At 43.0% G+C, this 14,079-nt stretch overlaps 1 protein-coding gene and 1 long non-coding RNA gene across 4 annotated transcripts in view; one reads left to right on the top strand and one right to left on the bottom strand.

The window, feature by feature from the left end:
- The window catches only part of kcnq2b (potassium voltage-gated channel, KQT-like subfamily, member 2b), a 94,351-nt gene that overhangs the window by 58,249 nt on the left and 22,023 nt on the right, over window positions 1–14,079 (bottom strand). For all 3 annotated transcript variants that reach the window (XM_009302767.5, XM_068222084.2, XM_009302768.5), the window contains exon 2: window positions 973–1,063. In XM_009302767.5, the coding sequence (XP_009301042.1) occupies window positions 973–1,063 (91 nt within the window). The remainder of the gene's footprint in view (window positions 1–972; window positions 1,064–14,079) is intronic.
- LOC141386387 (uncharacterized) lies at window positions 994–5,324 on the top strand. The gene is made up of 3 exons (XR_012408304.1): window positions 994–1,212; window positions 3,661–3,772; window positions 3,880–5,324. It is a non-coding gene; the product is annotated as an uncharacterized lncRNA (long non-coding RNA).

Here is a 14,079-nt window from a genome sequence, read left to right as displayed (position 1 = left end):
TCCAACAGCAACCTAGCTTTCCCATGTGTCCTCCCATCATGTTACTGACCAGGCTCAGCCCTGCTTAGCTTCAGTGAGTAACTGGTCTTGGGCTGCAGGGTGATATGGCTATTGGCAACACTGCATGTACACTGTGCTCCTGTATACTACAAATCATTAGTCACAAAGTTACTAGTTACTGTAATTAGATTACTTAAGGATTACTTTTAATTATTAGGCCATGTAATTACATTTACTAATGCTTATAATAGGCTTGCAACAGTTCAGTAAATTAATTCAGAGAAGAAGAATACTTGTATGTTTATGCTTTATAAATATATTTTGCTGAATAATTGTATTTTTCAAGTGAAGAAGATCACAATTATTAAGACTGAAACTGAAAATGCTTATGAAGAGTTTAATTGATATTGTTTTGTATTGATATTCATAGGGATTAGCCTTATTTCCTTTCAGACATTATGTTTTTTACACAATTAGTCATTCATCCCTGCTGAAAAATCCAGCTTAAACCAGCCTAGGCTGGTTGGCTGGTTTTAGCTGGTTGACCAGCCTGGTTTTAGAGGGGTTTTGGCCATTTCCAGGCTGGTTTCCAGCCATTTCCAGCCTGGTCTTAGCTGGTCAGGCTGGAAAATGACCAGCCAAATCCAGCTAAAACCAGCTTGACCAGCCTAGTTTAAGCTGGATATAGCTGGTTTTGGCTGGACTCCCAGCTTGGCTAGGCTGGTCAAGCTGGTTTTAGCTGGTCATCTCCCAACCTGACCAGCTAAGACCAGGCTGGAAATGGCTAAAACCCCTCTAAAACCAGGCTGGTCGACCAGCTAAAACCAGCCAACCAGACTAGGCTGGTTTAAGCTGGATTTTTCAGCAGGGATTTCTTTCAGTTTTTTATGCAGTAACCTTTAATGTAACAGTACCCTGCACTGCATGTGATCAATAAGCGTATGTTCAATCAATATCTGTAGGATACGTTACCAGGATGTACAGCGCATCTTCAGAGCTCTTCTCATATTCTTTGATGGTAGAGAAAACAGATAAAACCAGGCAGGAGAAAACCAGCAGGAAACTGAAAAGACAAGAGAAAAGCTGGGTTAATGCATTGCATCGACATCTGATTAGTGCATATGAGACTTAATAAAAGCATGTTAATAAAGCAAACACAGCCGATCTGACAGCATAATCTACATGTAAAGCTACAACTGATGGAGACAAAAGGTGAGTTTCTGCACAAACTGTCCTTCAGATGCCACATTAGAGCTGGTAATTGCATTGCTGACAGTGTTTTTCTCACTTCAGTCAGCTTGAGCTCTGCTGCAGCTCCTTCAGTCAGAGTTCTGCTGAGCTAGCCGCTAACGGCGCTAAACCACACACATATGAGCGCTAGCGGGATATCAGAACACAATCTAGCCTTATATAAACACAAAACTGGAACATTTATTGACAGAAACACTCTAGTAGCCTACTCATAACAACACACACTGAGCACACAATATGATGAAGGATGCTAATGTGTATTCATGCCAGCTACTCTAAATAGCAGGTAGCTAACCTTTAGCTAATTCAAGCTGAAAGCTAACCTTTAGAGTAATACCACACGCTAAATGTCAAAAATGGGTTGGTTAATTCAGGCTTCATCCTTTTTTGGTAAATACAAGGTATTACTGTCTAATATTAGAAATCTCAAACATAGCCCTACTGAAAAACCAGCCTAGGATAGTTGGCTGGTTTTAGCTGGTTGACCAGGCTTGTTTAAGAGGGGTTTTGGCCACTTCCAGGCTGGTTTCCAGCCTGGTCTTAGCTGGTCAAGCTAGGAGATGACCAGCTAAAACCAGCATGACCAGCATAGCCAGGCTGGAAGCCCAGCCAAAACCAGCTATTACCAGCTTAAACCAGGCTGTTCAAGCTAGTTTTAGCTGGATTTAGCTGGTCATTTTCCAGCCTGACCAGCTAAGACCAGGCTGGAAATGGCTGGAAACCAGCCTGGAAATGACTAAAACCCCTCTAAAACCAGCCTGGTCGACCAGCTAAAACCAGCCAACCAGCCTAGGCTGGTTTAAACTGGATTTTTCAGCAGGGAGGCGACGGTAAATCACATAGGCCTAAATAAAACCTGGTTTTAGAGGGGTTTTGGCCATTTCCAGGCTGGTTTCAGCCACTATCAGTCTGGTCTTTGCTGGTCAGGCTGGGAGATGACCAGCTGAACCCAGCTTGACCAGCCTAGCTAGGCTGGGAGCCCAGCTAAAACAAGCTATGTCCAGCTTAAACCAGGTGGGGCAAGCTGATTTTAGCTGGTTTTATAGGTCATTTCCCAGCCTGACCAGCTAAGACCAGGTTGGAAATGGCTGTAAACCACCCTGGAAATGGCCAAAATCCCTCTAAAACCAGGGTGGTAGACCACCTAAAACCAGCCAACCATCCTAGGCTGGTTTAAGCTGTTTTTCAGCAGGATATTCATAATTTACCACAATAAATTATACATATAATTGTGCAAATACCCACTATAGCTATGTAAAGCTGTGGAATAATTAAGAGACCAGTTGTCATTATGGGGGATTGTGTGTAGAATGTTGAGGAAATAAATGAATTTATACTGTACATCACATAAGCCTAAATATATCCCTGCTGAAAAATCAACTAAACCTGGTTTTAGAGGGGTTTTGGCCATCTCCAGGCTGGTTTCAGCCACTATCAGCCTGGTCTTTGCTGGTCAGGCTGGGAGATGACCAGCTAAAACCAGCTTGACCAGCCTAGCTAGGCTGGGAGCCCAGCTAAAACAAGCTATGTCCAGCTTAAACCAGGTGGGGCAAGCTGATTTTAGCTGGTTTTATAGGTCATTTCCCAGCCTGACCAGCTAAGACCAGCCTTGAAATGGCCAAAATCCCTCTAAAACCAGGGTGGTCGACCAGCTAAAACCAGCCAACCAGCCTAGGCTGGTTTAAGCTGTTTTTCAGCAGGATATTCATAATTTACCACAATAAATTATACATATTATTGTGCAAATACCCACTATAGCTATATAAAGCTGTGGAATAATTAAGAGACCAGTTGTCATTATGGGGGATTGTGTGTAGAATGTTGAGGAAATAAATGAATTTATACCCTGCTGAAAAATCCAGCTTAAATCAGCCTAGGCTGGTTGGCTGGTTTTAGCTGGTTAACCAGCCTAGTTTTAGAGGGGTTTTGGCCACTTCCAGGCTGGTTTCCAGCCATTTCCAGCCTGGTTTTAGCTGGACAGGCTGGGAGATTACCAGCTAAAACCAGCTTGACCAGTCTGGCCAGGCTGGGAGCCCAGCCAAAACCAGCTATGTCCAGCTTAAACTAGGATGGTCAAGCTAGTTTTAGATAGTTTTAGCTGGTCAATATCCAGCCTGACCAGCTAAGACCAGGCTGGAAATGGCCAAAACCCCTCTAAAACCAGACTTGTCGACCAGCTAAAACAAGCCAACCATTCTAGGCTGGTTTAAGCTAATTTTTCAGCAGGGAATCCAGTTTGGAATAAGGCTGTACCATAAAAAAAAACTGTAGAAAAAGTGAAGCACTATCAATACTTTCCAGATTAAATCACAAGAAAAAAAATATACGTGCACATGTCGTATTTTCTCACCATGTCCACATATTGTAATTATTTAACTAATCTTTAGTCACTAATCCTTTTCCCTGCAGTACAGACTCTTCATCTTTCATCTCAACACGAGTCGGTCAGCTCTACAGCACATGATAACAGAGGATTCTCATCTCCTGGACAAGGTCTGGATGGAGCCAAGGGCATTTAGAGGTTCATGCAGGGGTGAAAAACTCCTCCTCAGACTCAGTGACTGTGATGGATAGCCATGTTGACGGATGATAAACGACACTCTTAATTCTTGATTTGTGTTTCCACAGAAAGTTAATTTGCCCCAGTATAAAGCAGGAGAGCGAGTGTGTGGACAGTAATCCTTCCCAGCGGGCTTGTAAAGTGTAATTGGACTGAACGTATGAGCGCTGGAATAAAACGCTCCGCTGGTCAAGTGTGCAAAAAGCTACAGCTCGACACGTCACAGAGTTTTCTGCTACTTTACATCTAGTTTTACTCCCACAAAAACATCTTTATCAGCATATTCTCCTAATGAATGTCAAGGGGAAACATGAGCTCGGGCTGTTCTGGCTTTAATTAGGATTAATGAGCTGCTGATCAGATGAGAAGAACAAGTCGAGCACATGCAGAAACACAATGAAGAGCAGGGACAGAACGGACAGTGAGTGGCAATTAAAATGTTGTCTGTGTCTTTGCTGTCAGGCTAATTGTTTATTCATTCATTCATTTTCCTTCAGCTAAGACCCTTATTTATCGCAGTGGAAGGAACCGTCAACTATCCCAGCATATGTTTTACACAGCGGATGCAACCCAGTAATGGGAAACGCCCATACACATTCATTCTCACACACACACTCATACACTAAGGACAATTTAGTTCATCAATTCCCCTATAGTGCATGTGTTTGGACTGTGGTGGAAACCTACGCTGACACAGGGAGAACATGCAAACTCCACACAGAAACACGAACCGACCCAGATGGGATTCGAACCAGTGACCTTCTTGCTGTGAGGCCACAGTGCTAACCACTGAGCCACACTGCCCCTTAATATACATCATAACCTCAAACATCGCATGATGTAGGCTTATAGTGACAATAATATTTATACAATATGGTTATTACAATGATATTTATACATGACCAAACTAGTGTGCAACTTAAGCAACTTTTTTTGACAGTTTTGTAGTTCTGCCCAAACAAATATTTGTTGCAGTTTTTAATTGTTTAAGTTCATTTGATTGACAATGTAAAAGCTGTTAGCTACGTTTGATTAGGGTCTCTGACACATTGCTTTTATTATTTATCTTTATTTTATTAATCAATATTAACTGTGTGCGTCAGCAGGCAGTTTTGGTTATGCTCATTATTTTCTAGGCTCCCTCAAAACACACAGGCACCCACATTTCAGTGTGGATCATGATTTTATTTTAATAAGAAATTTTTAAAAAATGTAGTTTTTTAATTTGTCAACTCTCGTTATTTCCTATTTATGGCTTTTGTGCTTTTATAGTATGGGAGTTGGTAAACCTATTCAAGGGCGTGCACAGATTTTCAGTACTTTATTATTATTATTATTATAATTTTCCATATCTGTAATTCCTGTATTTTGGCATTTTTTTGCAGTCCACTTAGAATCCAACATGGAAGTCAATGTTTTCTTTATTGGCATTGATTGTTTTGAAATTCAAATGTCATTAACATGCCTGTGTTTTTATTTCTGTAATAAATATGGCTGTCAAGCCAGGATCTTGATGGTTTGTTGTTGGTATGTTGTTTACATGAAGAAATCTGTGTTACAAGTTAAACAAAAATTCTAATAATGAATTATAATTTGAATTATAACAGTATTTGTCTTGCGTTTACATTAATTTTACACTCGAATAGCCAAAATTACAAGTTTCAGTCTTTTTAAATCGCGATAATTTTTTTTTAAAAGTGCAATTAATTAGTTAATTTTTTAATCGATTGACAGCACTAATACGTTTATATACTGCCAAGCTTCTACACAACTCAATACCGTTCCTGATTTTGACTGTAATGTTATGTGAATCTGCTTTAGAAAGGTAATGATTGTGAAAAGCGCTGTATGCATCCTAAAATGTCAATAAAAGTCACTTTGTTAAACTGTAGAGTTGAATTTTCAACATCAAAAGTCAACAGAGCAGAGATCAACATCCCATAATGCAATTCACCACCGCAAATAAACACTTTGAATCACAAAATAGAGAAACGGTTCATTAAACGATATGTTTTACAGTGTGGGAACCCTGCATACTGTGCCTTATAAATGGTTATTTACTTTCAAAGCATTGCTTTCTACATCTTCAATACTGATATAATACACAAGACGTGACTCAAAAACAACGAAACCTCCTCCGGTCTGTCTCTGCATCTCTAATGTTTGTCTTGAGTGTTGCTTTTGGCCGGTGTTTCTGGATGCAGTCGTGTCTGTCCACTGAATTGGATGACGAGACTGCGGCTCTAATTATAGATTATCGACCCAGAACACAAAACCCACGTCGATTCAGAGAAAGCCATGTCTCTCTTTCAGTCTCAGCGCCAGTGATGGGAATATTTCCCGATCTCCAGCGGATGAAACAGCGCTCATTAAACTCACAGAACAGTGGACATTCAGCCAGAGGAGCATTTCATTCATCTCAATGGGTGGTTTATGCTGGGTAAAACTGATCTGGCTGGTAAACAAGCGCAGATATACTCACTGTACACACTGAAAAAACAATCATGCATTGGATTTACTACATTTATTAAGGTATGGTGGTTGCAAATGTAACGGAGGCCAGCTTGTGAAGTGCTGTGCAGGTAAACCTCACTCCTCTGACCTCTAAAGGTGCTCTAGCGACAATCACTAGGGGCCATGGACTTTAGCGTACTCGGTAGAGCAACCGAGTCCCATGCAAAAGGTTGCTGGTTTGATCCCAGCTCAGAGCGGGTTGGGTGGTGTAGGACCGGCAGAGTTACACAAATAAATTATATGGGCTGAATTTAGACAAACAAACATTGGCGTAGTGGACGGGCCCGCAGGGCACGCAGGGCACGCACTGCAAGGGGGCCCCACGTCGTCGCGATTTTCAATAATTGAAAATCCAGGAACCGCAATAATCAAACTCTTGGGAACAACTGTGGACGGAACCATAGGTCACAGGTCTGTGTTCTCTGAACTCCTCTCAAGCGGTGGACTACTTCATTCTGATTGCTTGCCGCCGAACCGCGTCATAGCCAATGAAGACGCGCCGCTGTTTCTCGCCGCCGGTTCTCATTAAAAAATGAATGACTTCTGGCTACTTTGACGCTCTCGCTGCTTTCGGTTTGTGATCGCTCCTCAGTTTGTGAAGGATTCCCTATACGTTGTCGCTCCACTCCGCCTCCTTTCCCCGCACCTTAATTTGTGACATAGATATATACACTAGATATCGCATAGGGACCCTGAGCATGCGTCTATAGCGCCGCCACATTGGTACAGTGCTCCCAGGACAAATTTGTGCTCCCAGGACAAGTGTTTTTACGTGAAGATGCGGGACTGTAGCGCTGTCTACGGGTGTAGTAACGAGAAAACAAAGAAAACAAAGCACAAAGGCAGAACATTCCATAGGTAGGATTAAGTTTTTGTTCTAAAATTTGTGCTAAACAGGTAGCGTTATTAATGATAATACAGTCACTTACTGCATTCAGCATAAGGCAAAGTAGCTCCAATTCTCACTAAACACTCGGCTTATGCTAGTTTTGTTGAATAAAATCAGCAAACAATGCAAAAGAAATATGACAACGAGATGCTGCGCTGCCAGAAACTTGTATTATTGTCGGCTAGTGAAAGAGTCGTTCATAACGGAGATTCATTCACAAGCGAATCGCTCCCTCCGTCAGTATGAGAAGTGAAAGCAGGAGAGGAGCTGTGTTTCAGGACATGATTAGATCAAGTTTAACAGGGAGGGTGAATAGTACATTTCTGTAAACACAAACACAAGCTTTCAGTCAGGAATGCCCGTGCGGTCACTGATCCATCAATGCAGAAAAGTGATGTAAAATTATAATTTTCATAATTAAAAAAAAAATAAAAATACTAACATCCAGGAAAACTCCCGATCATAGATATATGTGTATATGTGTATATCTCTGGCTCTGCCGCCCCCAAACCCCCCCGACCCCCTTGAAAACTGGGGGCCCCATCGGTGATCCCTGCAGGGGGGCCTCCGCATTTTGCGCTACGCCACTGCAAACAAATTAAATGTAGTAATATTCAACTTAATTAGTTTGTTTAAATTCAGCCCTTTTTAATTGTTTGCAACGACTAACCTTAAAACACACACACACACACGCAATCTTTCTTGCACACACACTATACACTAACCCACACACACAAAGAGACTCCCCTCATGATTGCCAAGCGCTTTGGGTGTATGGTCATACACAATAAATACACTATATAAATACATATTACATTACACACACACACACACACACACACACACAAACAAAACATATACACACACCTACAAACATAAATGTGCGCATACACACACACACACACACACACACACACACACACAATACTCATAATTTACAAATGCACATACATCTCTTTCTGACAGACACTTACAGTACCAACACACATAACACAAGCCCTCCTTCACACGTACACAATATACCGACACAAACACACGTGCAATGACACACATATGCACATTCATTCATTCATTTTCTTGTCGGCTTAGTCCCTTTATTAATCCGGGGTCACCACAGCGGAATGAACCGCCAACTTATCCAGCAAGTTTTTACGCAGAGGATGCCCTTCCAGCCGAAACCCATCTCTTGTAAACATCCACACACACACTCATACACTGAACGGACAATTTAGCCTACCCAATTCACCTGTACCACATGTCTTTGGACTGTGGGGGAAACCGAAGCACCCGGAGGAAACCCACGCGAAGGCAGGGAGAACATGCAAACTCCACACAGAAACACCAACTGAGCCGAGGTTCGAACCAGCGACCCAGCGACCTTCTTGCTGTGAGGCGACAGCACTACCTACTGTGCCACTGACTGACTATGCACACACATACTCATACATAAACGCACATACAATACAAATGCACACACACACACACACACACACACACACACACACACACACACACACACGAACATAAGCCTACAGAATGTATTGTTTCAGCATCTATATCGCAATGTGCGCACACACACACACACACACACACACACACACACACACACACACACACACACACACACACACACACACACACACACACACACTCATTAGCTCCTTCATTAAAGCTCCAGTGTTAATGCTTCTTCTCTAATTGAGTGTGTGAGTGTGGAGGCCTGATGCTCCTGGAGCTCCTGCTCACCTGATTACACTAATTACAGCAGCTTCCAGACTAATGACGGACACACACACACACACACGCGTTCAAACACACACGACGCACAAACACCATACTCATACACAGTGTTGGGTGTCGGTAGTTACAACGAGTTAGTGTAGTTGTTGGGTCATGTCGCTACAGGCACTTACAGCATATTTGCCTTAAATACTGCAGGACAATTCAACACTTCTATGTTAATCAATTCTGAGAAGCAGAATAATATTTGTTATGCAGAATAATTATATTTTTAACTAAAAGTAATGTATCGTTTATCAATGCACAATGCACTGAAAGGGAACAATTAACTGAGAAATTAGTACATGACAATATAAGAATATGGCGAGGCAGTAGGTAGTGCTGTCGCCTCACAGCAAGAAGGTCGCTGGTTCGAGCCTCGGCTCAGTTGGTGTTTCTGTGTGTTTGCATGTTCTCCCTGCCTTCGCGTGGGTTTCCTCCGGGTGCTCCGGTTTCCCCCACAGTTCAAAGACATGCGGTACAGGTGAACTGGGTAGACTAAATTGTCCGTAGTGTGTGAATGTGTGTGTGCAGGGCCGGAGTGGGACTCAATATCAGCCCTGGAGTTTCAAGCCTCAGACCGGCCCACCTCAATTCACGACTGACTATATTAAAATAAGGTCATTTCCAGTTCAGTTTCTAATGACACTATCACGTCTTTTTTGAGAAAACAGCTGCTTTAGAACTTCAAATGTTCAACAACCCTAACAGTATTATAGGTCTTAACAATAAAAATGAAAAAATAATAATAATAAATTACTAAAACGAGGATCGAACCCGGGTCTGCGAGGTCGAAAACTAACATGCTATTCAGTGAACCACAACAGCTGTTCACTGACAATTGACCAAGTTATATCATCATTAACCTGCAGGCTGCAACTTAAGAAAATAGATAGAAAGAGCAGAGTTGCGGTAAAATAATGAATACAAAGGCTGTGGTTAAGTAAATAAATAAATAAATGTAAAAAGTGTGACTGCTGAGAGCAACCGATTCTGGAGCTAGGGATACCGGCCCTCGCGGCCAAAAAACAGACAGGCCCACCTGGAATTCTCCCGGTCCTCCCGATTAGCCAATCCGGGCCTGTGTGTGTGGATGTTTTCCAGAGATGGGTTGCGGCTGGAAGGGCATCCGCTGCGTAAAAACTTGCTGGATAAGTTGGCGGTTCATTCCGCTGTGGTGACCCCGGATTAATAAAGGGACTAAGCCGACAAGAAAATGAATGAATGAATATAAGGATATATGCAGAGTAATTCATCCATTCATTCTCCTGTGAGTCTCTATTTCAGAGGTCAACACAGCGGAATGAACCGCCAACTATTCCAGCTTTCATTCCACATCGCAGATGCCCTTCCAGCTGCAACCAAGTACTGGGAAACACCCATACACACTCATTTACACACACACTTACACTACAGCTAATTTCGAATTCATGTCGCCTCACAGCAAGAAGGTCGCTGGTTCGAGCCTCGGCTCAGTTGGCGTTTCTGTGTGGAGTTTGCATGTTCTCCCTGCATTCGCGTGGGTTTCCTCCGCAAACCCATCAGAAATGAAGAGTTCAGAAACAAGAGGAACAAGATAAGAGTAATGAGGTGAATTAAAGACTCTAGATAAGCTCTGAACATGTTTTCTTTCAGCGCTTCACTAATACTGCACCAGCAATTACACCACTTTAAACACAACCAACCAAGAACCCGCGGCGATATTCATCACAATAAACATCAGCAGTTTTAGGGCGACACAGTGGGTAGCACTGTAGCCTCAAGGCAAGAAGGTCGCTGGTTTGAGCCTCGGCTGGGTCAGATGGAGTTTCTAGTTTGCATGTTCTTCCCGTGTTGGCGTGGGTTTCCTCTGAGTGCTCCGGTTTCCCCCACAAGTCCAAACACATGCGCTATAGGGGAATTGATCAACTAAATTGCTCATAGTGTGTGCGTGTGTGAGAATGTGAGACTGTATGGGTGTCTCCCAGTACTGGGTTGCAGCTGGAAGGCCATCTGCTATGCAAAACATATGCTGGAATAGTTGGCAGTTCATTCCACTGTGGTGACCGCTGATTTATAAAGGGGCTAAGCTGAAGGAAAATGAATGAATGAATCAGCAACATTCACTACCCTTCCACTCATGTAATAATAATCATCATACTACAGTGCTGTCGAATGCTTGATTCTGATTGGCTGATGAGCAAGAGAGGTGATTTTCAGATAAATGCACAGCTAAAGTAGTTCCGGCAGGTTTTGAGCACATTACAGCTCCATATCCCTACGCTGAACGGTTTCAGTTATTTCACAGCTACATCATGTGCCACCTACTCATGACCCTCTCAAACACACACACTGGAGATGTGCGTGTGTGTGTGACAGCTCTCATTACAACAGGCTGAAGTGTATAGAAGTGTGAAGGTGCTCAGAGAAACACATGACATGAGCTCATATTAGAGCTGCTCTTAAAGGGACAGTGCACCTGCTGAACACTGCCTCTGTTAAAGGGAAAGCTCAGCTAGAAATGGCTCAGTCTGATCTGCTGAATAGAAAAGAAGATATTCTGAAGAATGTTGGAGCAAATGCAACATGCTAACTTCAGGCAACTTGTGTGTGTGTGTGTGTGTGCGTGTGTGTGTGTGTGTGTGTGTGTGTGTGTGTAATAAGACTATAAATCAGGAGCTGGAGGCTGAAGGTCCTCAGGGTTTTCCGGTTGAGCGCTCTGTCAAAACTCTTCCTCTACTTTAAAGACACGGAGAGACAGAAACACACCAGAGAAGAGGACAGAGAACATGGAGACAGAGGACGAACACACACACACACACACACACACACAAAATCATAGAGACAGAGGATGAAGATCACACACAACCATAAAGACAGGATAAAGAACACACACACACACAGACACGCACGCGCACACACGCACACACACACACACACACACACACACACACACACACACACACACACACACACACACACACACAATCATAGAGACAGAGGATGAAGATCACACACAACCATAAAGACAGGATAAAGAACACACACACACACAGACACGCACGCGCACACACGCACACACACACACACACACACACACACACACACACACACACACACACACACACAATCATAGAGACAGAGGATGAAGATCACACACAACCATAAAGACAGGATAAAGAACACACACACACACAGACACGCACGCGCACACACGCACACACACACACACACACACACACACACACACACACACACACACACACACACACACACACACACACACACAATCATAGAGACAGAGGATGAAGATCACACACAACCATAAAGACAGCATGAAGAACACAAACACACACACGTGCACACACACACAAAATTATAGATACAGAGGATGAAGAACACAAACACACACACACACACACACACACACACACACACACACACACACACACACACACACACACACGCACACACACAAAAAATTATAGATACAGAGGATGAAGAACACAAACACACACACACACACACACACAAAATCAAAGAGACAAAGAGACAGAGGATGAATAACACAAACAACACACACACACCACACATACACATACACCCACACACACACACACACGTGCGCACACACAAAATCATAGAGACAGAGGACTAGGAACACAAACACACACACACACACACACACAAAATCATATCGACAGAGAATAAAGAACACAAACACACACACACACACACACACACACACACACACACACACACACACACACACACACACACACACAGACTGTACTCCAGTGTGCAGGGGTCGCTATGGGCAGTGTGTATCATTAAGCGTCCTGCCGGCTGCAGATGCTCTGGTCATCTCAGTGGACTGAAGCCAAAGAGCAGACAGACGGCTAAACACCAACACATGCTCCTCCACACCAACGCGCGCACATACACACACCACTGTTGCCAACTATTTTCAACGAAAAGGCGTAAGCTCTGCCCGAATAGTCACTAAAAGTCACTTGATTACGTCATACTTTAATTTGCATATTAGTGACGTCGTCACGTTCTACCAACTCTGCTTGTTTAACAGCGGATGGTTAATAAAGGGGCATTTATATTTGCACTATGCTTTATGCAAGCATGTAAATTTAACTAAATTTATTGAGTTTCTAGCCTGATCTCATGAGGAAACGGAAGTATTTTTCGTTTTGTCAGTTTAGAGGCTAATTCGAGTTCAGTTGCACGAAAATGTACGATTTTAAAAAGGAGGCGCAACACCCAACCTCACTCCTAACCCCAACCATCATTAGGTGATGAGCAAATCGTACTGAATTGTATGAATTAGATCGTACGAATTTATACGAATTAGTCACTAAATCAAAAAGTGACGAATTGCCGTGAGATTGCGTTGATTTGATTTGATTGCATTGGTATATCAGTATACATGTGTAGTGAATTCGCAATATCTCAGACGTTATAAACTCAAAGTTCTGAAACTCGGATTGTAAACGAGAAAAGACTAAACGGTCAAATTAAATTGTTCAAATAAAGGAGAAGCAGATCAGTTTGACCGTACAAGGGAAATACCTTCACACTGCTGGTGCTAAATCATTTGCCGTCGGTACCCTGAGGAGGGATCTGCTGTCAGGCTGCAGGTGGGAGAGGCTGCTGGGCGAGGACTGGGCCGCCTGTCAGTGCTCTGAGCGGGGGAGGGGCCGGCGGCATCACCCGCAGCTCGTGGAGAAGAGTAGAGACGGTACGGTATGGACAAATGATCGTCTGTTAAAAAGTGGCGCTAGATTTGTCGCTTGTTTAAAAATTTGTCGCTAGGGCGGTCTGAAAGTCACTAAATCTAGTTGCTAAGTTGGCAACACTGACACGCGCGCACACACACACACACACACACACACACACACATATAATTGCATGCATACACACATACACCCATGCATGCATATAGAAGCATATATACAAAGAAATGCATATACACATGCACACACACACACACACACACACTCACGCACACACAAAGACACCAATAGTAAGAGCCTGCGCGCAGCAGATGAGTGTGTGTTTAAGAGCTTTATATGTGTGACGTGACTCATGAATCTGC

This window comes from Danio rerio, chromosome 6 (assembly GCF_049306965.1).
Source record: "Danio rerio strain Tuebingen ecotype United States chromosome 6, GRCz12tu, whole genome shotgun sequence".
In the NCBI taxonomy this organism is placed as follows: Eukaryota; Metazoa; Chordata; class Actinopteri; order Cypriniformes; family Danionidae; genus Danio; species Danio rerio.
Note: the sequence above shows the minus strand (reverse complement) of the source record. Positions and strands in the feature narration are given on the sequence as shown.